This window comes from Kogia breviceps, chromosome 17 (assembly GCF_026419965.1).
Source record: "Kogia breviceps isolate mKogBre1 chromosome 17, mKogBre1 haplotype 1, whole genome shotgun sequence".
NCBI lineage: Eukaryota > Metazoa > Chordata > Mammalia > Artiodactyla > Physeteridae > Kogia > Kogia breviceps.
The window spans coordinates 73,662,144-73,687,510 of NC_081326.1; the positions used below are offsets into that span (position 1 = coordinate 73,662,144).

Here is a 25,367-nt window from a genome sequence, read left to right on the forward strand (position 1 = left end):
TTAGGAACAAGTCCATGGAGAAGATGATACCTGATTTGAGCAGAACTGACCAGCTAGGTACAAAAGAAAACTGACAAAACAATAGAAGGCATTGTATGGCGTAACCAGGAGCTTACAAGTTTCTGAAAGCATCACACGAAAGCAAAAGAAGTGAAACTAGACAATGCAAGCTTACAGGGCACAGGGAAGAGAGGAGCAAAACATAGAAATGTTCGTGGGGGAGGGGGGACTAGTGAAGATGACCATCTCCCATGGGGCATCCTGGTCAAGGGAGGCCGGGAGAGGCTGGAGAAGGGTTCGGGAGACACAGCCTGCACCCTTTGCCTTTACTTACGTCTTGGCCAGCTGGTCCCTGGGGACCGGGGAATCCAGGTGGGCCTCGAGATCCCTGAAGAGAAAGAAAAGACATCCCGCCCTCAGTTTAAGCAAAATAAGGCCCCCCCTTTCCTGGGGTCGGTTCTCCCTGTATAAAAGGCCTGGTGCTCTGAGGACTCTGCGATGGAACGTGGGTGCCTGAGAGCTGCCTGCTCAGAGCTTACGCATTTCACTGCGCTGGCGGAGGTGGATGTGTTAAATACACACAGAAAGGATGCTCGGAAAGTCTGCCCCGTGAGCCTGACTGCCCAGGCCCCCTTCGCAGGCCCCTTTCTTAGAGTGGACAGGGCAGCTCCTGCGGGGAGACGGGCCTGAGCTCACCCCGGGTGCCGGGTGGATAACCAGCCCCGGGTGCTGGCCGGCTGGGTGGATCGCCCGATGAGAGGCCCAGCTCAGAGCCCGGCACTCACGTGACCGTCACTATTTTTTATTGCAAAGTCATTCCCCACAGTCTGCTGAAAATTTCTAGACAGTATCAGGAATCAGCACAAATCATCTTTCATGACAGATCTCACTTCCTGTCGGAATTTTCCTGTGTCTTCCACCCACCTGACAGATTAAGAGAGAGCCCTCACTTGCTCAGGGCTACGTGGCCGGGGGCGTGAAGCCAGGATTCAAAATTAGTTCCTCTGGCAATTTGATTGAATTTGTTAAACCATGGCTGTGCTTCTGGGAAGCAGAGACAGCAGAAAGCAAAGGCAGCATCGGCCCGCCCAACGATCACCCGTGCTCACCGCACTGGACAACAGCCCACCCCCTCCTACCCCACCATTCCACAGGTCAGTGCTTATACCTCGGAGAGTTTGCACTGTTTAACGTTAAAGATTGTTTGAAGCTATTGTATTTTCTGGCCCCTGCAATTTGAAATTGCTTTGATCGCATAATTTCTCCCATCAAAACCCAGCCCGTTATTTAAATCGTACTGTACCTGAGGCCCTTTTTCTCCTGGTGGTCCAGAGGGGCCCTAAGAAACAAACAAACAGATGAGCTAACGAGAAGTGAAATGTTTATGTAAACGTGCTGTGGTGTTTACTTCTAAGCTAGGTCTTTAACTGTCCTGAAAGGAGGAGCTGACTTCCCCCATCTTTAAGACATACTGTCACACCCTCTCATACCACCCACTATCGCTGCACGTGGGAATCTTCCTGGAACCTTCTCCATTTGCCCCCGAACTAGTGCCACCCCATCCTGGCACCCACCGGATGTCTGACACTTGAGCCCATGTCCAGCTCCAGTGTGGAGTGGAACCAGCATCCCAGCGTCCTTGTGCTGTGCCCCCTTCCTGCTCGGGCAGCGCAGGCCTTGGGAGGGCGGGTACATCCAGAGCCAGGATCCCCAGAGTGGCCTGCTTGGCTGATGCTGCAGTGGTGTCCCTCCTCACCCCTCACCCCTACAAGTGGCTGCGCGCGTACACACACACACACACACACACACACACACACACACACACCCCTACAAGTGGGTGTGCGCGTGCGTACACACATACACACACACGCACATGCACACGGCTCTGCCGTCCTGCAAGTGTGACCAGCCTAGAATCTGGCTTCCAATGTTGCACTGAAGATGCGTCCCTTGCCTGAGGCATTAGTGTCTACTTTCGGGTCCTGCAGTGAGGAGAATGGTCCCTCAACCCTGAGAAGACTCTGCCCTGCCCTTCTGCCTGGACATATTCTCGCTACACGCTGCTTCTCAGTTTAGATGTCAGCACCCCTGGAAACCTTCCCCGGCTTCTCCCGGGAGGCTCGTTAGAAGTGGTCCCCAGCCCCTGGGTGCGGCCCCTCTCAGACGTGTGGCCTAGTGCTGTCACCGCTTCGGGGCCCGTCTGCCCTGTCTACGAAAGGGCTGCGTGCTGTCCTGGGGGCGCTCGGCACGGCCCCGGGCGTGGTCAGGACACGGCGGAACACGGCACACGGTACTCTGATAAAATTAACATTTTATGGTATGAGGAGAACCGGACAATCACGTGTTATCATCCTTTTCATTGACGATCCACCGAAGGCCCAGAAGAGACAAAGAACCAACCCAAGCCACATCGGGGGTCACTCGCCAGGCGGGTCGAGTCCTACCGCCTGTTCTCGGTCCCGTGCACCCGTGCATCCCTGCAGGAGCGCCCGTGCGGGCTTCCGAGATAGCCCAAGAGGGAGAGGAGACTTCACTCAGAGGCACAGGCTTCTGGCAGTATATGACGGACCAGGGAACCTAAAAGCCTGCCCCCCAAATGTGTCCCAGAACTGCCTGATAGAAGAAAGTAAGCATTTTAAGTGCAGACTTCATCACTAAAGGAAGTAGGGGAATCTCCAGAGGCCTACAAGCCAAGAGGGCAAGTCGAGCAGGTGAGACAATGGACTCAGAATCCCACCTGGGGTCTACCTGACTCACAGCTCATTCTCCCTTCAGCAGCTCTCACCGCTCTGTCAAGCTGTAGGTCCATGGTACACAAGGACCAATATACACACATCCGAACTTCGTTCCTTTCTAAGTGGCTCCTTACTGAGACTGCACACTTATTCTTCAAGGAAAGGGCTTAGGGACAGTGTATTACTGGCCTGGGGAATGCTGTCAGATTTTAGAGGCACCTTTTGTTTCCAAATTAAACTCCATGATCCACCTCAAGCGTCTGACTTGTTCATTAGACTAAGCTCCAAATTCTTCTCTTCCATCATTTAATATGAAATCTACATGTGAAGCATGGATTTCGTTGTCAAAAAGGTCTTCATTTCAAATCGCAGCTTTATCAATTATTAGTCGTTTGACCTTGAGCATGTTAGCTCCTCTGAGCTTCAGACTCCTCAGCACAAATACAAAGCTAAGTGATCACCTTGCCTTGTGTGATCAGAAATAGAAGAAGACCCTCTAAGTAGAGAACCAGACCGGTGCCTGGCCCGTAACAGGCATCCCCACGCTATCTCGCTCGTATACCTTTAAGAAATAGAAAAGTGTTGTGGAGGAGGGATTGTATCATGACTTCCCAATGTCATTCCTAAATCTGAAGCCTAAACATGTGTTCAACAGTAATGACCCTCTTTTCCGAGATTACGCCCTCTGATGGGTTTGTTCAAGAGCCACTTTACCCAAAATACGTATTTTGGTCTTTGACACCATTTTTCCACTAAAAGGAACGCCAGCTCCTTGTAGAAATGACTGATCCCAGATCTGGGTAAGGAGTCTGTACAAATCTGGAACATCCTGTCATTCCAAAGAGCAAGGAAACTACCAGAGACTGCAGGGTCAACTTGAATAGTCTCCTATTTGCATAAAATAAGACCATTCGAACAGCAAGAGGAAGAATTAACTGCAATATATTAAAACAAGTCAAATGTTTGTTTAAATCCATGGGTTCAAAATTATTGATAAAAAACAAAAACACCTCATTGATCATCTTTGCAAGATGCTAGGGAACCAAGTCGTTATTTGAAACTGATTAAAGGGAAAACATTTAGATTCTGCCTTCCATGTGAGCTATTCCACCGGGTATCCGAATTGTAAATGAGGGGACATCTCTCCATACAGAAGTATTCTAGCTAACACATCAAAAAGAACTGACTGAACCAGAATAGCACCAATCTGCGAGCCCTGATGTGCTAACTCATCTACATCTTGGCTATCAAAGGGTGTGAATGTCACAGCAAGACACCACCGGACATCAAGTGCCTCCCGATGGCAGTCTTGCCAGAAAAATCAAACCTGGCTCTGCTCCAGCCTCGACGCCCAAGTACGGGTGTACAGGAAACACAGTGACCGGGCAGCGCTAAACTGTTCTGTAAGCGAAGTCCAGACGGTGGGAAGTTCTGAGACCAAACAATAAATCTCGTCTCATCAATTAAAATATTGCCATTTATATAAATTTGAAATCTGATCCCCTCTTCCTCCCTCCTCCCATAGATATCTATTTGAAAACACAGCTCATTTTATTCTCCATAATCCTTTATCCGAAGGGCTCACGGATACCAGGCTATGTGCTGGGCTTGCCTTTCATCAGCCCAGTGAGCCAGGCGCACTGTCTGAACCTCTCTAAGCCTCAGTTTCCTCATCTGTAAGCTGGAAACAAGCATAGTTCAGGCTCACAGAACCACTACAAAGACTGAGGAGGGCAGTGCACGTAAAGGGCCTCCCACCGGAGCCTGGCCCGTTGTGTAAGTGCCCAGTATGCCTTAGGAATTATTATTAGGAACAACAAAAAGCCTTGTTGAGATTAGAAAGGAGAGTTTCCAGCCAGAAGTGAGAGTAGAAATTTATTGACCACCCCCCCCTTTTTTTTCTCCATCAAGAGAAGAATCCCGAGACTTTAATCTAAAGAGCCAAGATTGGGATATTCAGCTCCTGGTTATACAGGGAGCCCTGGGGTCTGGGGCGGTGCGTTGTCAGTAAGGCTCCTCCCCAGCCCCTCCTCTTCTGCCCACGGGACCTTGCTCTGAGCACAGTGCAAGGCGAGAGCGCGTGGCCGGGAATGAAGCCCTGAAGAGCCTGTCCTGAGTGTCGGCTTTGAGGTTCCTCTCAAGAAATGCCTGGTGTCCCCAAGTAGCAGCCGGGCGGGTGGGGCTAGCTGGCTGCACATGCTCATTTCGAGGGGCCACAGGCCAGCCTAACTCCGGGACAACAGGAGTGGCTCTGTGGTTCTCAGAACCAAAGGAATTGGCCTATACCAGCAGATACGACATATGAACAGAAACAACGGCTAGACTTGCAGGTCAACAGTTCGGAAGCAGTAACGTACGTCGAGAAGACCCTGGCACAGGAGAGGACAATGTAAGTGTGAACTTCTGTTCTACCACCGCCCTGCTTGGGCATCTGCTTGGAGCTGGAATGCTGGCATCCAATCCCAGCTCTACCACATCCTAACTGTGACTTCAGGCAAGTGTCACATCTCTTAAGTGGTTTCCTTTATTCATAAAATGAAAGGGAGAACGAGATCTGTCTGGAAGGCTGGGAGGATTGGATGAGAAGTTGTCCACGAGATAAATGAGAGAAGGGGTGTGGGTGCCCTGCTCACGCTGGACCCTGCCAGTAGGCAGGCCACGTGAGCTGCAGTCATGACTGCTCTAGCTTTTAGTGCCTTTCGTTTCTTCTCTTATTATATTACTCCCTGGAAGAGGCGGAGCAGGAAAAAAAAAAAAAAAACAACCTTCCAGTTAGAACACTTGACATATGTTTTTGCACACAGTCAGCTCCATGCTTCCTTCCCCTATCACACTGTTGGTCTATTAAGGGCTGCTGAGCTAGTTTTCTTTGTATGTGACCCTCAGCGCCTGGGCAAACAGGCGTCAGAACAAGTGACTCCCGAGAGGGAAAACTGAAGATGTAGAGAACGGAGATGCAATTTCAGGCAGCAAAGGCTGAGAAAGACGTCTGGGAAGGATTTTTATGACCTCAAAAGGTCCAAGGCAAGGTTCCAAGTGCTATTACCAATACCACCACGTTGTAATCCACCCAGCACCCCTGATCCACTAGGAAACTACCGCTCAGCACGGAGTCTTGGGGTGCGGGCTGCCAGCGGGAATCCTGCCCTTGCAGACTCAGACCTCAGGCTCCGAGGCTCAGTGAGGTTCAGCAGCACTTTGATCTGCCCTCAGACCCTGCAAAAGGAAGTTCAGAGGCAACCTGAAGATTAAAGGGGTTTTTTGGGTTAACGTCTTGAAGGGAGGAGCCAAGACTCCAGGCAACTGCCTCTCCATCCACCCCCTGCCCCATGAGGTGCAGAGGTCGGCAGAGAAAGTTCCGGGCTCCTTCCAGGGGTCGGCGCTGCTCCTGGACGCCGAAGGCCTTGGAGCTCAGTGCCACGGGAGGGAGGACGAGAAGGAACCAGCCTTCACGGGAGCACGTAACGGAAGCGAACAGCCCTGCCCATCCTGGCAAAGCCACAGGAGAGCTGAAGCAGAGGAACAGAACCGGCTTTGGAGGACGTGGCCGGGATCTGCAGCCTGGCCCTGGCCCTGGACTCGCTGCGTGACTTCGGCCAAGTCACCTCGCCTTCGGAGCCTCAGACCGTCCACCTGGAGGACACTGACGAAGCAGGCACCTTCAGGGCCCCTCTCCAAATCCCCTGGGCACGCGCCCACCTGGCAGCTCCTCGCAGCGGGCGCCTGCCCCGGGGGCGTCTGTGGCCGTGAGGGGGTGCTCGCCCCGAGTGCAGGGCAGCTCCCCGGAAGCAGCCTTCCACCAATGCCCAGCAGGACTCGGCACGCAAGCGCCCCGCCTCTGCCGCCCTTTTCCAAGAACAGCCCTGCGGCCGCACCCTACTCTCCAAGGGCTTGTCAGCGCAGGCTACCACTCCCTAAGGGGTGATTTCTGAGACGATTTCCCAGATAAGCTCCTTGCCCTTGAATCCTGTTCTCAGGAGATGCTCCCGCAGAATCCCAGCCTTCACCAAGGGATAAACTGGCTTTCACGGGACTGAAGGTCTGAGGATGTGGACGCTTCCGGGCTCAGCACAGGACCGGATACGGACCACTCAGCCAGTGGCAGGGCTCCTGTAAAGCACAGGCGTGCGAGGGGTGAACTCGCAGCCCGTCGGCACCCCTTCTCCACCTTCTCCGCACACCCGCTCTCGACACACCCCCGAACCCCCGTTACAGCCAGCCAGGCCATTAGGAAGGAGCATCAGCCGGAGGCGGAATTTGTGAAAATTCAGTAACGTTTCACCCACCACGGAGGCTTTCAGTAAATCGAAGTGGAGGAAGGACACGGAAGAGTTGATTTTCGGCCTCTTGGCTGGAAGCAGCCAATTACTTTTCAGGTGGAATCACCTGGGTAGTGACGTTATTTCCTGGGCGATGTCGTGGCTCTGAAGCTGGAGGTGGGGCCAAGAGTGCCCGCCTCTGCCGTCTGGCTTTCTCACTAAGGGCTTTTGATATGATGAATCCTGGGGAGTGGACGGGACGGACGGAGGGACCACCCACGTTACAGCCCTGCGGTTCCTCTTTCAGTCCGCTTCTCTCCTAAGGGGCTAATTCCTGCATGATTCAGAATCCTAACTCTAACAGAGCAGGCCCTGTGAAAAGCAGGATTTCAGAAATAAGGAAGCCTGGACCGCTATGTTTCTTCAATACATCTTGTGCCGCTGCTCCTTCTGGCTACCAGCAGATGAAAAAAAAATAGCCAAAGACAAAAGATAAAACCGATGTAATAGAGGGTTGGTTCATCAGAAATTTTAGCGGAGAATCTCTTCTAAGAAAAACAGACTAAAACTGGACATTTCCAAGAGGATACCACCTGCCTTCTCCCTGGTTTCCGGGGACCTTTAGGAAGACACAAGGCCACCGGTCTTCCTACCACCTTGAAGGTAGCCCCGTTGCTGGGGGCTGGGGTGGAAGTGACGTGGTCATTTCTGGCACGAGGCCCACTTGGGAGGGGGTGGCCAGAGAAGAGAGTGCCCCGGGGAATTTCAGGGACAAAGTGAGAGGCCCAAGACCAGTCCTGGGGTGTAAGAGCACCACCGGGGGGAGAAAAGGGGCTTTAAACTTAACAAGCGGTATTGTGGGTAGTATACTGGAGTTCCTCTCCAATTCTTTGAGAGACAGATGAGGAATGAATGGGATTCGTTTATTTCTTGAATGCAAAACCAAGCAGAGACCGGGTCCTGCACTGCTCCAGTTTACAGTCAGATTACATTGAATGGGGGTGAAGTTAGATTGTGCTTCTGGGTTAAGATAATAATAACAACAGTACCAACAATGATACGTGGGCAGTTTGGCTATTAAGAGGCTTAGCAACAGTATCTGAAAACCACTGCGTATTGGAGCTTCCTTTAAACAAGAGGAAGACAAGTGCTACAGACTGAATGTTTGCGTCTCCCCAAAATTCAAACATAGAAACCTTACCCCCCAATGCGATGGTATTTGGAAATAGGGGTTTGGGGTGATTAGGTCACGAGGGTGAAGCCCTCATGAATGGAATTAGTATTTCTAAAGAAACCTCAGAAAGCCCCCTGACCCCTTCCACCCACCACATGAGGATGTACAAAAAATAGCCATCTATGAACCAGAAAGTGGGCCCTCACCAGACACTGAATCTGCCAGCACCTTGATCTTGGACTTCTCACCCTCTAGTACTGTGGAAGGTAAATTTCTGTTGTTTTTAAGCCACCCAGTCTAAGGAATTTTTGTTACAGCAGCCCAAACAGACTAAGGCAACACGGCCGCCAAAAAACCAGTAAATGCAAGTTTAAGGCGCATGAATAAGGTACTGTGTCTTTAGCAAAGAAGGGACGAAAAAGAAGATAAAACCCCAGGATTGAAAAGTGGTCTTAAGTTCTGAAAGTCAACATTCAGTAAGAGGGGTGGGGATGGAGGGAGGAGGTGGGCTCTTTGTGGTACAAAGGGAAGAATTAGAAGCAGCGGTAGAAGATACAGACAACCGTAATCCTACACTCTCTGGAAGGAAATTCCCAAAAAATGTCTATTCTCTACAGAAATAACTGTCCAAATATCCAATCCCGACGTACGAGCTTTGAAAGAATGTCTCCTGTTTCTGGAGGTCTTCAGGGTCTGCTGGTTGAAGACACTCACAGCAGTCCTCGACTTGGATGGGGCCTGGGGGTCATGGACCCTCATGACCTCTCACAGCTCAAAGGTTTCACAGTTCTTACAGGTACCACCTCCAGGGAGCCTGCCAGCTCACACCGGGAGACTGATGTGAATATTATTCATCAAAACCACCAATCCAAAGACCACTTCCTAGATTTTACTGTGGAGATAAAAACCTTCTTGATTCCACTTACGTTCTCACCTGTGTGTTAACTAGAGCAAGAGGGGTAATGAACTCATTTTTGCCTGAAATACATGAAAGCATGCTGTTTCTCCCACATCACACCCCTTTCCCAACCAAGTCACGCTCACTGGCTATGCCTCAGTTTTTGCAAAGTTTGGCCAGGGAGCCCTTTTTTCTCCTTTTTATTTTTGAGTGAGTTTTGTTCTCTCACTCCTCTTTGAATGAGACAAGTCTTGGTCTCCCCAGAAAAGCCTTATTCCTATAAGAAACACACCAAGTTTTAGAAGCAGTGTCAGTCATGGTGGACAGACCTACAGCCTGGCTGGCCCAGGCATCAACGACCCACTACCAGACTAGCCGGGAAAGGCGTGTCCCTGCTGCAGGGCCTGAGCAGCAGGTCTCTTCGGAGCCAGCAGGGGCTGGCTGTGTGCCAGGGAGCAAGGGGGTGCTGGGTGGATAAGGACTCACAGGAGGGCCAGCGACCCCAACGCCCGGGTCTCCGCGGCTGCCAGGAGAGCCGGGGACTCCAGGTGCACCACGGTCCCCCTGGAAAGAGAAAACACAAGGTCAAGAGGTCAGCTCTGGGCAAGAGAGAGCCAGGGTGCAGGGGAATTATGCCCCCCCCCACTGTCCGACCACACCCTCCAGCCAGCACTTCTGCCCCAGCCCGGATTCCGAGAGCCCCCTGAAGTTCACCCAAGCTGCCATCCTCCCACCCAGTCCAACACACGTGGACCACAGCCACTGACCGTGACCACGCCCCCTTTCAGGGCGGACCACGCCCCAGCCCTGACCGTGGCTCCAGATGTGATTATAATAATGTGACACCCCCTCAACGTGACCACCATTCCAAGTTTTACGGTGCTTTCTCCAGACTTCACCTTGCCCCCGTCCTGGACACACGACCACGTGCCCACATTTCGGCTTAATCCCCACATCACCAATACATTAATCCACCATGTCACCAATAACTTGCCAAGTACCTACATTTTGTGGGTCACTTTTCCAGGGGGTGGGAGCGGGGAGAATGACTGAGATATAACCTTTGCCTTCATGCACGGTGGTTAATACAGTGTATGTTTAAGTTCTGCCTTCAGCACGTAGTCACTGCTTGCTTAAGAGAGTGACATGTTTCCTGAGCTTAGTCCTTCATTTACGAAGGGCGGGTAATAGCAGGAGCTGCCAGGCCTACAGATGCCGTGTCTACAGGGTGCCTGGTACAGCAGTCAATGCACGTTAGCTGTCGTGGTTGCTGCTGTTCTCGGGTGCCTGTCATTCTGGAGGTTGATCGGAAGTGCAGAAGGGGAAGGAAAGAAGGAAAGGGAAGAAGTTCTGCCTGCCACTTTCCGTAGAAGGATGCTGAGACAGTCATGCCTTCTTCTGCATAATTTCAAAATCGTCCACCTCTGAAAACAAGTGCTTATCCTAACTCAGATGGCAGCCAAAGCTGACTTGTGCTGACTTGTACTGACACAGGCTATTGACAGTCTTTAGACATCTCGTTTTGCATGGATACTTAACATATTTCTGTTACATCAATATTAGTGAGTCTGAGGAGGAAAGCTGCCCCACACACCACAGTAAATGCAATATATGTTGCTTGCAAATTATTACCTTTCTAAATTCCAAAATAAATTCAATCCAAAGCACACAGGGCCCCCAGGATTTTGTGTAAGAAACTGTGCACCTCTGTTAGGTCAGCAGACGACAGCCAAGCCTGATACTGAAATGGGGGGTGACCCCGTTGAAACCACTTAACAACTCCAGGATGAGTTAACTTGTATGACAAATGGAAACAGTCTTAGGAGGTCATTATGAAGAGCTGATGAGATAATGTGCAGCACATTTATTTCAGGTAGAACCTGGCGTTGCTAGGCAACACTGCTTTATTATGGTTTATGTTTTTAAGCATTAAAGGAAAATCCTATTAGTCATCAGCTTATCCTGTAACCACCATCTCAATTTGAAAACTTTACACTTTGGATCTTTAAGAAAAGTCACGCTTCAAGATGATTTGTTTTTCTTGCACTATGACTGTCCCTTGGATGAGTATATAAGTTATATACTCGTTCAACTCATGCCGGATGTCTATTCACTGCAAACCGCGGTCCAGACTCCAAGACCAAAGACGGCTCCACCATGAGCCCAATTTCAATACTCTGTGTGAAATTCAGAAGAGAAATCTAAACAGGGCTTGTGACGTTCTCACAAAAGAGGTGAAGCACAATCCAAACCTCTCACTAAACTCTGGTGACCCTGTCTCTTTCCCTCCTCCCTCCAGGTGGACGGTGGCAACGTGTCCTGAGAGCCGCGGCACCGCTCCGTCTCGCCCTCACTTCTGTAAACAGTCCCCAAGAAATCCTCCTCAGAGCCCCAGAGGGTGCATTCTGTTTCTTTAGGATAATACGATACGGCTGATTCTGGGAAGTACAAGGTGCTTGGGACTGCCAGGAGATCTGATCTGTATGCATGGGGAAGGCGGGGAAGGGAGGAAGTCAAGAAATAAGGCAAATATGGGCAAAGTGTAACGAACTAAGAATGGATGTGATCAGTGCCGTGTTCCGCACCAGCACGCTGCAACAGCGAGAGGATGAGGCAGAAGAGGTCAAACGGGCTGTCAGGTGAGGACCAGTCCAGTCTTAGGGCTGAAACCGAGCTCCCCTAAAATCTAGTTCCCCTGTGAGTTGATGGCTAACCTCTCTATCCAAAACTTTACTCCCGTTCTTCCTCTGCCCCTGTTCCTCTCAGGACTGAAGAGTTATCAAAGAGAAGGCGTGACTCAAACTGAACAGGACCCTGTACCTTCCCCAGTACATCCCCCTCCAGGTCGTGTCCTCGCTTCTTTGGCCTTCACCGAGTTCCAAAGAGTAGACTCAAGCAGTTACCAGTTAGGGAAGAGAGGGAAAGCAGACACAAAGCAACAGCAGTTAAGCAAGGAAAGTTATGGTAACCTACGCAATAGCTGAGCAAGAAAACGGAGTCTCAGGACTCCTAGTTCCTCCTCAAGGGAGGTACGTAACAATCGGACACGTACCTTCGAGCTGTTCTGCAGAAGTGAAGACCCCCACCCACTAGAGGAAGCTGACCACAGGCATGCAGACCCCAGACTGGCTGATGATGGAGATTCCCAAACATCACCCCGTCACCTCACCACCAGCCAATCAGAAAAATGTCCGCGAGCCGATCACACACGCTACGACCCTCACCTTACCGTGGCTCTTAAACACTTGTCTGAAAGCCATCAGGGGTTCAGGTCGCACTGGCCGCCCATCCTCTTTGCTTGGCCCGGCAACAAACACTACTTTCCTTCACCACAACCCGGTGTCTGTAGATAGGCTTTGCCGCGAATCAGGCAAGAGCACCCGAGCTCCGTTCGTAACAGAACAACGTCAATCTGGTCCTGTGACTTTGCATAAATCCCATAACCTCTCTGGCACCTTAAGACCCTCATCAATTAGGGGAAAAAAAGAACATTCTACCAGATTCCCATGTATCTTCCGTAGACTCATTTACAAGGTGAGAAACCATATAACATCAAGTATTTTATATATATATATATATATAAAATTATATTTTATCAGCTGAATCAGAAGACAGAAAATAAACTAAGCACACATAAATGTCAGAAATATCCATGTGGTTCTGCACCCCAGTTTCTCTTTAAAGTGGTTAACGTAGATCTTCTTCCTATTACTTTCTGTTTTATCGTGGCTTCCCTCTTCTTCCCGAGGCTGTATTTCATGTGCAGCACAAAACCCTAACCACTGAAAGCTAAATCACACCAACGGTGGAATTGGTATTTTTCCACGCTGTCCGTTCACACCCCTGCTTCTTGCACCAGGTGTTACCCTCGTGGGGAGGTTGTCTGATCCAGGTTCTAAGCTTCCAAACACTTACCCACCAATTAAGACTCAGCCCAATCATTACATTGCCATAAACCCACCTCTGCCTGCCCTCCTCTCTGCCTTCTGGGAGATATTCGAATATATCTTCATTAATCTTAACGCACTGCCCTCCCATTTTGTCTGTCTGACCCTCGGACTTCTGTGCGTCTTAAAAGAAGAAGAAAACTATCCATTCATTCCTTTAACCATTAATCCAACAAATATTTGTAAAGTACCAAAATGAGTCAGACCCTATGTTGGGTACAATATCGACACACTTTCGCATCCACAATGCCCAGTGTAGGGCCTGGAATAGCCCCTTAATAGCAAATTCCTGAGTGCCCGAATGAATGAACCTCTCATCACTCACATTTTGTCAGGTACTAGATTCTGCTTTTGACCAAATTCAACTTTTTACCCAGGAGGGAACATGATGAAAGACCTCTCCCAGCCCAGCCCAGAATCTGAGTCACTGACTGATCTCTGCTGCAGGGTAGCCAAGCCTGGTCCTGGTACGTTTATGGCCCTTTGTGATGCTAACATTTACCCCCCAAGCAACTACACATCACAGCTTAATGGACTGAAACTCTGAGAAAGTGGCTTCAAGAAAAGGGCAAAAGACCTTAAAGCTCGGTCAGCAAAAGCAAGAAGGGTCCTGATTGAGAAAAGAGGGGGCATGTGAGCTATAATCTGTAATACTGACTCTGGAGCATCTGTTTGGGCTGCAAAACATCCTGGGCCAGGTCAACAGGGTTCAGGGAAGAAATGTGTGAGGCCATGGAAGGAGAATGACATCTGCTGAACACCTATGTGCTGGGAGATCACTTACCCACAGGAGCCCTTTGGGGGTTAACTATGCTTTAATCCTTTATACAGAAAAGGAAGAGAGTCTCTGAAAGAATAAGCCACTTGCTCTTAAGTCATCTATCTTGCAAGTAGCTAAGCTGGGATCCTAACCCAGTTCTGTAAGGAGGCAAAGTCTGTTCATTTGTCCAGCCAAGAGGAGGAAAGGCATCTTTAAGAGTCTTCCCGCAGTTGTAAGTAATTAGGAAGGGCTGAGGAGGTGCCCAGGAAAACCCTTATACACTATAGCACCCACCCTTAAATCCCTAGGGGTTTTCAGTCAGCACCAGGAACCAGGGGACAGTGCCTGGGCAAGGGACACCCCTGAACACTCCTTGCTCTCTCTCTCTCTCTCTCTCTCTCTCTCTCTCTCTCTCTCTCTCTCTCTCTGTGTCCCCTTCCTCCCTCCTCATCCTCCCCATGGGCCCCCCATTCTACAACTAAAGACCTGAATTCCAATCTACCTTCCCAGCTGACTAGGGAAAGCTTCATTCTAAACTACATTCTAACTTACTAAGATATATTATACAATATGAACACTGAAAGGGTCATCTGTTTACACATCTCACATTTGAAATAGGAGGATGTGTTTGGCCAAAGGGACAGCACGACTTACCGTGGGTCCCACGGAGGTGAAGCCGGCTGGTCAACTGGACCCCAGGGCAAGGCGCCCTGCACTCCTCACTCCCGGGGTCTCAGCCTTCCTCTCTACTCCTCACTGCTGCCTCTCCCACTTCCACTTGGGCTCTCTCTCCAGCAACCTGCCTACAGGTCCCCCACCTTCATGCTGCAGCCCTGAAGCGGACTCCACAGGGCGATCTAATGATAAGAGTCACTAACATCTACAGAGCATGTACTGGTGCCAAGCAGATGTAGACAACTATTTTTATTTGCATTGTATCATTTTCCCCAAAACTGCCTGGGAGGTAGATTTTTATCAACCTCAGAAGTATCACAGAGAAAAGGACACTTTAAGCCATTTTCCCCATCTCCCATTTCTGGTGCCCTTTCCGGCGCCCTTGCCTTCCTTCCAAGAGGCAATCAATTTCTTCCAGGTCCTGCAGGTCCTCCTCCAGGCGGGAATGGGAGCACAGAAGTGCTGCCAGGGAGACGCTGGGCTCACAGCATCACAGCGGAACCTCAGAGACACGCCTTCCGTTGGCTGTGGACTCATGAGGCCTCCGGAATCCGGTCCTGCCTCCTGCTCCTTTCCACACTCTCCCACTGTTCCAGGCACAAGGAACTCTCTTACATGCCCTCAAATTCAGGCAGAGTTGTTTCCAATCTTTTTTTTTTTTCTTCAGAAACTGTGAAGTTGCCAAATATTGGCTCAGATCACTCAAAGAACTCTCTCGTTTTTTCCCCTTTGACCATGAACTACAGAATCACTATTAGGGGAATGCCCGTTGGCCTACTATGACCTCAGTCAGTGCAAGCTTAGTACAATTACAGAGGTCACCTGCCTGAGGAGCAGGAAAAATCATGAAGCAAAAGAAAGTTTAACGCAGACACTGCAGTTATTCCTGAGGCCTCAAATTCCAGGTCCTGGTTATTACTGTAAACAAGCCTTTTACAAATAATAAATACAACATACTCTGTGGTGATGTTCCTCAGATCCCCAAGACACAACTACAGAATAAAAGGAATAAAGAAAAAAAGAATGGGTATCTGGGCCTTGAGATAAAACTTCTAGTCAGAGCAGCGTGTGTGGGTTCCCAATGTGTTATACCTTCAATAACCTGACTGGGATGGGTGGTGACCTGATTTAGCAAAGTGCTGGTTGACTCAGAAAGTGGGTCTAGGGGTGATAGGCCATGACACCAAAGGCACATAAAAAGAATTTTTAAAACTCTGTTTTCATAAATATATGTAAGTGGATAAAAATATCATAATTATACAGTAATTCTTTAATTTATGTGATTTTGAATATATATTAAACTAAAGCAAAAAATAAACATTCTACTGTCTATCGTTGACTATGTCACACACATTCTTTTTGTACATCAATTCTAAACTTTACCGCATTTGATTTGATTTTTTTACTTCTTAAATTTTACTTAACTATGTACAGAATCACTTAGCCAAGAACATGGAGCGCTTCACGAATCTGTGTGTCACCCTTGAGCAGGGGCCACGCTAATCTTCTCCGTATCATCCCAGTTTTCGTACATGTGCTGCCGAAGCGGGCCTTGTCACACGCATCCTTAAGTTTATGCATTTGAGCTGGTCAGATGATTGTTCGTTGGCTGCAGGTGCATTTACAGCACACGCTCTACCCTGAACACATTCTATTTCACACTCCCATGGCCTTCTCCCACGTTAGTACCCTGCAGAGAACTCCTTCCTCATCTTCCCCTTCCAGTGGCTACATGCACTTTAAAATCAGGAGAAACATCACCTCCTCCAAGAAGCCTTCCACAGTCAAACGAGGCTGGGTCGGGAGCCTCCTCTGAGCTCACTTGTGCCTCAGCCTCCCTCTATCCCAGCACTCGTGAGCCTGCTTCTCCCCCCGCTCCTGAGCTGTTAGAGGGCTGAGAACACGTGACACCCATCCCTGTCACCGCACAGCCCACCTCCAGGCTTGACACACGGCAGAGGCTCAGTGGATATGCAATGGATGAAATAAGAAGTGTTTGGTTTTTTTTTTCTTTTTTGCGATACACAGGCCTCTCACTGTTGTGGCCTCTCCCGTTGTGGAGCACAGGCTCCGGATGCGCAGGCTCAGCGGACATGGCTCACGGACCCAGCCGCTCCGCGGCATGTGGGATCCTTCGGGACCGGGGCATGAACCCGCGTCCCCCGCATCGGCAGGCGGACTCTCAACCACTGCGCCACCAGGGAAGCCCAAGAAGTGTATTGTTAATTGATGCATTTGACTCAATGAACGACTGCTTCGGTGTGAAAATAACTCCAGGAAAACTTCCCTAATCACTCAGGAAAGTTCTCTTAAGAACACTCCCTGATGGGCGAAGTCATCTCTTCTGAGCTGTGGCTGCAAGTGCACTGAACAAGAGACGCCTGCTGTTGGCCAGAGTGTCTGCCTTCCCTCCCAGGGCCCAGCTAGAGGACAACCGCCCCTCCCCCGTAGTGTCAGGAGTTTGGTGGAAATGAGTGGTCACCTCCAGGCCTGGCCCACACAATCCTTCCACAAGATCCTCTACTGTCTCTTCCCTCATTTGCCACCGCACACGGAGGCTCTGGGAGACGACACTGAAGTCCCAGAGGAAGGGATGGCGCAGGACTGGAGGAGCTTGGCTCCCTGCACGGCGACGTAGACGAGGACTCCTCACCTACCACAGCTCCCACCACGCTGTGAGTCAGGAAGAAACTTTTACTGTGTTAATTCTGGGGACCGTTTGCGTCCCCAAGTAAACTAATAATACAAGACAGATCTGTTGCTTTGCTGCTTGAAAGCACCTTTTGCAACTTGATTTCACTGCAAACATTTATTAGCAACAATTATGTGGCAATTACTTTAATGTCACAGTTCAGAGTCACGGGGCCTTTAGATAAGTGGAAAGGGATGAACATGCAAGTAAACTGAGGTGACCCGAGATGCTGACAGTTAAATGTTGTTTGGCCCCTAAGTGCGACCCACGGCGTCTCCACAGCTCGCTCGCTGGGTAAAAACCTACCTTAGTTCCCAGAGGTCCAGGTGACCCAGGCGGTCCACGAAGTCCCTGGGAAAATGAATGGCACGGAGATAACCATGGGACCACGAGTGCACATTTGCCCATCCACCCTGCGCTGTGGGGGGGCCGCAGGTGGACGGGCCTCTCATCGTGACCTGTCTGGTATGGAGGAAAGGTGCCTGTGTCCTCGTGTAGTGCTAAGGGCTGAGAGCCACTGAGATTTGGGGGGTTCTTCATTACCGCAGCAAAATTTACTAACGCATCTCACTTCGTGTCCGTGACACTCTAACACGTTCCTAAGTGCCCACGCACACGACGCCCTCATGTGTTTCCACATACGGTTTACCTGCCTGGAACACCTTCTCTGTGCTGTTCTGCCTAAAAAGTAGTTTCTTCCAACTTTCACATTTCGCACAAATGCCACTTCCTGGGCAAGGTTTCTCCAGACTTACACAGACCAGGAAGCCCTTCTCCAGGACGTGCACTGCAGGACTGCCTGAGCTACGGTTATCTGTTTGCCTGGCTGTCTCACGAGCATCTCAACAGCACAGGCGCTAACCCGTCTCCGTGTCCCCAGCGTCGGAGCCTGGCACGTGGCCAGCAGTCCACGGGAGACTCTGCTGCACTGGCCTAAAGTAGACAGGAGCAAGACGCCTCCCCCACCCAAGACCCCTTTCCCAGCCCACCTGCTTTCACTGGCTATGACTCCGCTTCTGCAAAGCTTGACCAGTGAGCCTTTTCTTTTTTTTCTCTTCTAATCCCAGCCTGATTGTCATGGGCACAGAAACCCTGGACCCGACACTTACCGGTTCTCCGTCTTTCCCTCTTCCGGGCGGCCCCGGGAGCCCAGGGGCACCAGGATCGCCTCTGGGGCCGCCTGGTCCTGGGCTTCCTTCTTCTCCCACCGCCCCCTGCAAGGAAAAGTGGACAGTGTCCAGGATCAGTGACATGCAGAGGGTAAGCTTTTCAGTGGTGAACCAACCTGAAGGGGCTTGGTGGGCTTCCTGGCGATGCCCTGCGTCAGAAAGCCCACCCCTTCTGAGGGCAGAGAAAGACGGGTTGTATAATGTGTCCCCCAAAATTCACATGCTGAAGCCCTAACCCCAGTACCTCAATTTAAAGATAGAGTCTTTGCAGATGTAATTAGTTAAGATGCAGTCATACTAGGGTGGCACGGACCCTAATCCAGTATGAACTGGTGTCCTCATGAGAAGGGGACATTTGGACACAGACATGTGGAGAGGGAAGTCAACGTGAAGATGCGGGGAGAAGAGAGCCATCAGCGATCCAAGGAGAGGGGCCTGGAAGAGATCCTTCCCTCACAGCCCCCAGGAGGAGCCAACCCTGCCGACACCTTGACTTAGGGCTTCCCGACACGGTGAGAATGGTGAGACGGTAAGTTTCTGTTGTCTAAGGCACGCAGTTTGTGATACGCCGTTCCAGCGGCCTTAGCAGACTACACAACGTAGAACAGGGGAACAGGAAGGATGCTAGCGGTCTCTTCTAGCCCCACTTCTCTCCCACGGCAGGAAAAGCCACCATGTGCGCCTCTTCCAGGCAGCCCTCCCACCTCCGTTTGGACTCCTCTGAGAGCAGGGAGCTCACCACCTTCTCAGGCGGCTCATCCCTTTATCGGGCGCTTCCATTCCATAGTGTGCCTTTACATTCAGCCACCCTCTCTGAAATCTTCCAGATGTCTGGCGTGCAGCCTTGGCGCTCTACAGACGAAATCCAATCCCTCTTCACATGACAGACTTTCAGCGCTGTGAACACAGCCCGGGGCTCCAAAGTGGGGAGAGAGAGACAGACAGCCAGGATCTAATGAGGGAGCTGGGCTTGGAGTTTGCTCACCCTTTCTGACCACGAAGCCAGGCGCCCCGAAGCAGCCCCGGCTGTGGAACGCTGCGGGGGAACCACGTGAACGGCAGGGGCTCCCTTTCCCAGGCAGGGCTCTCTCGGGCCTAGGCTGCACCCTGACTGCCTCCGACGTTTGATGCAGAGGTGAGGTGAGGTACCACGTCCCAAGGAGGGGCAAAGCAAGGGATGGAGAGGACCCGTCTCCAGGCCCAGGGCGGGATCAGCTTCCGCAAGCCTCAGGCCAGCCACTGGGCAGTGAGGGAGAGAAAGCGCTTCCTGCTGTCCGGGATTTTTACCACGTTGCCGAGCGCCGGAGGGAAGCGCCTTTCCAAAGGCAGCCCTTGGTCTTGGGCCTCAGCCTGGGCTTCCGCTCAGACACGCAGAAGTGTCTGGCTCCCCCTTGAGGCTGAAGGAGCCAACAGCTCACAGCTTTTCTCTTCTTTGCTCAACTGGTCCTCAAAAACCTCTTCTAACCCCCCTCTAAGCTCCTTCTCAGTGGTCTGTGCCCCACTTGTGTCCCGAACAGAGCCTGATCCTTCAGACGTGGTGCAGTCAAGGAAAACCCGACGGGCCAGGTCGTTTTCCCGTCGCCGAAGGATATTTTCCACAGGCTGCTGATCGTTTTTCTCCGCAGTAAATCATTTTCCTCTCTGAAGTATACATGTTTTAAAACGGAGCCTTCCCACCAAAGTGTAAAAGTTTGTTATTTATCCTTGTTGCATTTTTGCCAAAATAGAAAACATAAAATGATCCCTCCTTTCAAAGGTCCCAGGCGAAGTGGACGGGAAGGGATTTGCGTCAAGTTCAGACACTGCAGTGCCGGGAGGGGGCCTCTGCGGAGGAGACGCCGAGACCCCGTTCCTGGACGCAAAGCCTCATGTGGCGGCTCGGGACAGCGAACCGCCATCAGCCCTCTTCACCGGCTCGCTGCCGCGCCGTCTGGCACACCAGTGCTTCACCTCCTCCTCACCACCTGTGGTCAGTGTGGGCTCGTCTCCATTTTACAGACGAGAACATGCAGGTGTCAGGGGGTGCCTGCAGTCTGGGCTTCTCAGCTCCGGCGCTGCTGACATTCGAGGAGGGTGATCTGTGTTGAGAAGGGGGTGCCGTCCTGCGACAGTTTAGCAGAATCCCTGGTCTCCACCCACTAGACGCCAGTTCAGTAGAAGTCGGGAGTACCCCTCGGAGACGCTACCTAAAACGCGAGCTCAGGAAACGCAGCGTGGGATCTCGAAAGTCCATGGGACCTCCTTCTCTGCCCCCGGGGTGTTGGCGTTTTGGGGGGACACCGTGTCTCTCTTCTTCCTAATCAACGAAGCTCTTTCTCCTAACTCAGGAAGGTTTAACTGTGCACACAAAGGTGGGGGAGGGCTAAGCTGGTGCGCTGAACTGAGAAAATGGACTTAGAGTCAGACCGAGCAGCTCTGTGGCTCACTAGCTACGACGGGATGTGGGAGAGCTGAGTTAATCTCTCAGAGTCTCGGTCCCCACCTCTGTCCAATGGGGACCCACCTACCCTATGGGTCCGCCCTGAGGGTTAAACGAGACAACTGCAGGGCCCCTCCGGCCCTTGTGTTCAGAAGCCCTTCCCAAGCTGGGTCCTAAACCGGGTCTGAGCACAGCGGACTCCTCCTTCCCTGCTTCTTAAGAAGCTGAGGACAGCTGCCCCGTGCAGAGGTCACACTGCGCCTTACCTTCTCACCGCGCTCCCCATCTCTCCCAGGGGGGCCTCTGGAGCCCGGGGGGCCCTGAAGAAAGAGGGGTTATTGACAAGGTGCAGTTCAAGAGGGCCTGCCGCCCCCAGAGAAAGGCGATCAGCCCCCTTTCCGTTAACGATTACAGCCCTGTCCCCACTCACCCCCCCACAACCCCGACTTAAATTCCTCGCCGCCATCTCCCCCCGCCCCCCGGCCCGCCTGCCTTAGCTGCCCCTCCCCTGGTCTGTCACTCAGCCTTGAACACGAGCCCTCTAACCACGCAGGCATGTGTTTCCTGATGCCCTGCCCGCCCTGGGCTGCAGCTCTCAGAGGGGACCTCGGGGAGGACGAGGGTGACCTAAGAACAGAGCCTTGGCATCACTGACCCGCTCCACCTGTGTCTTCAGAGCCCCCAGAGGTTGACTTTTTGAGACAAGGCTCAGGTGCAGGTGCTCCGCGGAGGCACCAGTAGGGACGTGAGAAAGAGGAGGACAGGCAGGGAGCGACACGTTCGTGTAACTGGAGCTCGGTCCTGCCGGGGGCTCCGGGGGCCAGTGCAGGACGCGCACTCAGAGTGGCTCCAGCAGGAGAGGAGAAGCTGGGCCATTTACACACCCATCGGCCAGGGGTGCTTCTGCCGCTGGCGGTGCTCCTGGCCACGCGCCACGCGGCTGCACAGTGAGGTCTCTAAAAGCCACAGAAAACCCTCAGGCAAAGGGGTGCGAGCTTGGCTCCTAGAAGTCTGCGGCTGGCACTGCAGTGCGGAGGGTGACATGATACAGGCGAGGGTCCAGCAGTATCCACGGTAACCACTGGCCACATGACTCGGCCTCCCTGAGCCTCAGTCTCCTCCTGCATAAAATGGGGGCAGTACTAATAATATCCACCTCCCAGGGTCCCGAGGAGCCAATGCGCGAACTCCTGTAAAGCACTTACGACACTGCCTGGCACACACATGTGCCTACATTTGTCCTCTGAACTGCTATGATTATTAACACAAAGGTTGGTGACTGAACGGGACTGGCCTCAAGCTACTCGAGGAGCGCAGTCCTCTGTTACCCTTGACTAGATGCCATCGGGTGTTTCATTGCACACATTGCAGCTGAAATCATCGTTCCGGTGGACCTTAACGCTGGGGTCCTTAAAGCAGACCCCTGGGGCCCCCACGGGGGGAGGCTGTCTCCCTAAGTCAAGCGCAGCAGGAGGTTAAGGGTGAACCTGCACAGCCCGCACCCTCCATCTTGAAGGTGAAGGAGCGGAGGCCTCCAGGAGCCCCTCACAGAGGCCTGACAGCCGGTTAGTGGCAGAGCTGTGGCCAGAAGCCGGGCAGCCCAGAGGTCAGGGCCTCTTCCACTTCTGCAGGTTCATTTTGTTTCTTCTAAGGCCAACTCTGACGCTGATTCCAGCGTCAGTGACGCTCACAGCTTTCTGCAGTTACACGAGCTTCACTGACCACCCGGAGATCTCACCGATTACCGAGAACCTCAGGCTGGTAACTTTCTAGGTGACGTTGTCGGGACATCAGGTTCTTCCGTCTGTGAAATGGGAGTGAGGACGCCTACGCCCCCGAGTTTCGCGGAGGGTAAATGAGTAAACTCGGGAGATGGGCACCGTGGAGCCACAACCAGTGTTGGTGTCCCTGCCCTCTCCCCGCACCCCGATTACTCACCGCACTTCCTGGGGGACCACCGGAACCAGGCGGACCTACAGGTCCAGGAGCGCCCTATTCAGAGATGGAAGAAGGTTAGCAAGGCCCAAGGTATTGACTGTAAGCAGCTCCCCCAGTTTCCCTCCAAACCTGCCTTCTACTCAATTCTCCCTGATTTGCTGGAAACGTTTCTAACCTGAAACTCCCTCCACAGATAAGATGAACCTCCCGTCCGGGTGCACCCCAACTCGCCAAGCCTCACATGAGAGGGATTCCGGCACAGAGTGGGAGACAGGAGAACAGAAGCAGCCTAGGACCTTCCTTACGACCGCGGCGCGTAGGCGGCAGAGGCGGACCGTGTGCCGGGCGGGGCGGGAAGAAAGGAAGGCCAGGTCCCAACATGCGTGTGTCTCAGGTGGGCTTTGGCCTGTATCCTCAGGGCCCGGGGGAAAGGAGACCCCGAAAATGGGACAAACTCTTCAGACCTGCGTCGCAGAGAAACATGCTCTGCGTTATGCTCTGGCATAATGCAGGTCGGCCGTAAGGGCACGGGCAAGCCTCGGGGCCCCGAGAGAGGACACGTGAGGCAGCCGTGGGCTGGACCGGAAGAGGCATCCCTGGAGAAGGTGCCAGGAGGAACGAGCTGGGCTTGGTGACCAACCGTCGGTGGAGCGCCGAGGGGGGAGTCCACGGTGGGGACGGTGGCAGAAGCCTGAGGGGGCCTCGGCAGCACCGCTCTCAGTCTCTGCTCCCTCTGAAGATGCCGGTGCTGTTCACGGAACAGGGGCACTGGGGGGGGGGGGAAGCGTGCGTGTGTTGGATCTGACTGGCGAATCAGGGCGTGCTTCCTGGAGGAAGTGGATTTGAACACTGGTGGCTGGACGAGTGCATGACGGGAGAGGTGGGTGAGGACACTCCAGATGGGTCACCGCCAGGGAGCCGGACGCGCAGGGGACTCCCAGAACTGGGGCCTCCCCGCAATCCTCCTGCCGCCCGCGCCCCTGCACTCGGCTTCCCTCTCCCCCGGGCTGCGCTCGGGCCGGGTCTCTCTCCAGGGGCACGGAGGCGCTGACCGCGAGCCCCTCCCCGCTAAGTCACGTGCACGGTGGGCTGGGCTGTGTGAGCGGACTGCGGCCGGGTACGTGGGGCCTGCGGTCCTGCCTGCCCGGCACTGCTGCCGCTCTAAGGCCACCGCCTCTCCTGGGAGTCCCCGCGGGAGTCGGCCTTGTCCTGCATCCTGCCAGCTCCCTGGAGAAGCCTGGGCTCGGGGCTCCGCTCCGGCAGACACAGCGCTAGTCAGAGCTCAGCGCACGAGGGCCGACCCGCGGAGATTCTGGGCCTGAGGGAGGCGGGTCAGGAGCAGCGAGCGCGTGAGGGAACCCGTGTGCTTGTCTTCCTGGAGTTGCCGAACTGCATGTATACGTGTGCACGTCCTTATATGGGTGCACATGCGTGTGTGCGTGTGCAACTCGGTTTCCAAACGTGTGGATGTGGATGTGCACGTGGGCGTGCTTCTCAGAGTGACAAACTCTTCTGCGCGTGTCCATGTGTGCGCCCCCCACGTGTGTGCAGGAGATTCCTTTCGGGGCTGGCACGTGGACGGAGCCCTGAGATGCCGGGAACGGGGCAGAGGCCGGCACGTCTCTGGTCCGGGCTGCTCAGGGGGCTCCAGCCCCGGCCAGCCCTCCAGCGCGGACGGCGCTTCCCCGGCCCCCTCCCCACGCTCTGCCCAGAGCTGGGAGCCCGGGCGGGGGCAGCTGCTTGGCCCAGACCCCAACCTGTGGGACCCGGGAGGACTCACGGGGTTCCCAGCTGCTCCGGGCGGCCCCTGCGCGCCTTCCTGTCCCTTGGCACCCTGCATGGGAAACAAAACGGGGAGGTGAGAAGCCACAGGCCACGCCGTCCTCGGCCCCATGCGGGGACGTCAGGGCACCTTCGTTGTCAGAATTAGGTGATCCGAACTGAAGGACAGGGAGCGGGTCTAAGGTGCAGAGATCGCAGCTCCTGGCCTCCGCTATGGTACTCTGTCTTCTCCACCCCCGGGACAGCAGCACCCACCCTTTGTCTTGACGTGAACAATGCTCAGAGGGACAGGCCGGCCCGGGGCACACAGCCAGCCGGCGGCCCGTGGCATCTGAGCCCACACAGGCCGCTCCCACGGAACTCTCGGAGAACACGAACAACTGCCCAACAGAGAGCCAGTTAAGAAGCCACGACTGAGGGAAATGCGATCAAAATGCTAACACACACTAGGTGTCATGTAAACTGGAGCTGCCAATGGGGGCCGGGAGGGCGGAGGGGACCTCCCGCAGCTGGAAAGCCTCGGGGAGCCCTGGTCCCGAGCGCTGCCGGCTGCACAGAGTCGGGGAGGGAGAGCGTGGCGGGAGCCCAGCTCAGCGACACCGACACCGGCACTTCAGCGACAGAGCAGCGACATCCTGGGCCCGAGAGGCGGGGCCCGCCCCCGGGGGCTGCATTTTGGGGCGCTTTGTGAGGTCCTCTCTGCCCCAGGGCACTGGACTCACAGTCCCAGCAGTGCCTGTGGCAGTGCCCCCTGGTGGACACTCCCGGAATGCCAGGTGAGAGGAGCCAGCGACGGATGGAGACACTGGCGGGCGGGGCTTTCGGGTGGGGACAGAGTTTTCTTACCGGTGGTCCAATGGGTCCCCGAGGCCCCAGTTCTCCAGGATGACCCTGTGATCCCTGAAATGAAACAACCTAT

General features: G+C 53.2%; 1 protein-coding gene and 1 non-coding gene across 3 annotated transcripts in view; both read right to left on the minus strand.

The window, feature by feature from the left end:
- Window positions 1-25,367, minus strand: part of COL22A1 (collagen type XXII alpha 1 chain) — a 247,900-nt gene that overhangs the window by 64,533 nt on the left and 158,000 nt on the right. For both annotated transcript variants that reach the window (XR_010837384.1, XM_067017097.1), the window contains exons 34-42: window positions 25,295-25,348; window positions 24,447-24,500; window positions 22,667-22,720; window positions 20,995-21,048; window positions 18,250-18,354; window positions 17,447-17,491; window positions 9,553-9,630; window positions 1,304-1,339; window positions 335-388 (exon numbers count right to left, since the gene is read on the minus strand). Coding sequence is in view for 1 of the 2 variants with exons in the window: in XM_067017097.1 (XP_066873198.1) it covers window positions 335-388; window positions 1,304-1,339; window positions 9,553-9,630; window positions 17,447-17,491; window positions 18,250-18,354; window positions 20,995-21,048; window positions 22,667-22,720; window positions 24,447-24,500; window positions 25,295-25,348 (534 nt within the window). In the remaining variant the exon portion in view is untranslated. The remainder of the gene's footprint in view (window positions 1-334; window positions 389-1,303; window positions 1,340-9,552; window positions 9,631-17,446; window positions 17,492-18,249; window positions 18,355-20,994; window positions 21,049-22,666; window positions 22,721-24,446; window positions 24,501-25,294; window positions 25,349-25,367) is intronic.
- LOC131744294 (U6 spliceosomal RNA) lies at window positions 15,895-15,999 on the minus strand. Its single transcript, XR_009332083.1, has one exon. It is a non-coding gene; the product is annotated as a U6 spliceosomal RNA (small nuclear RNA).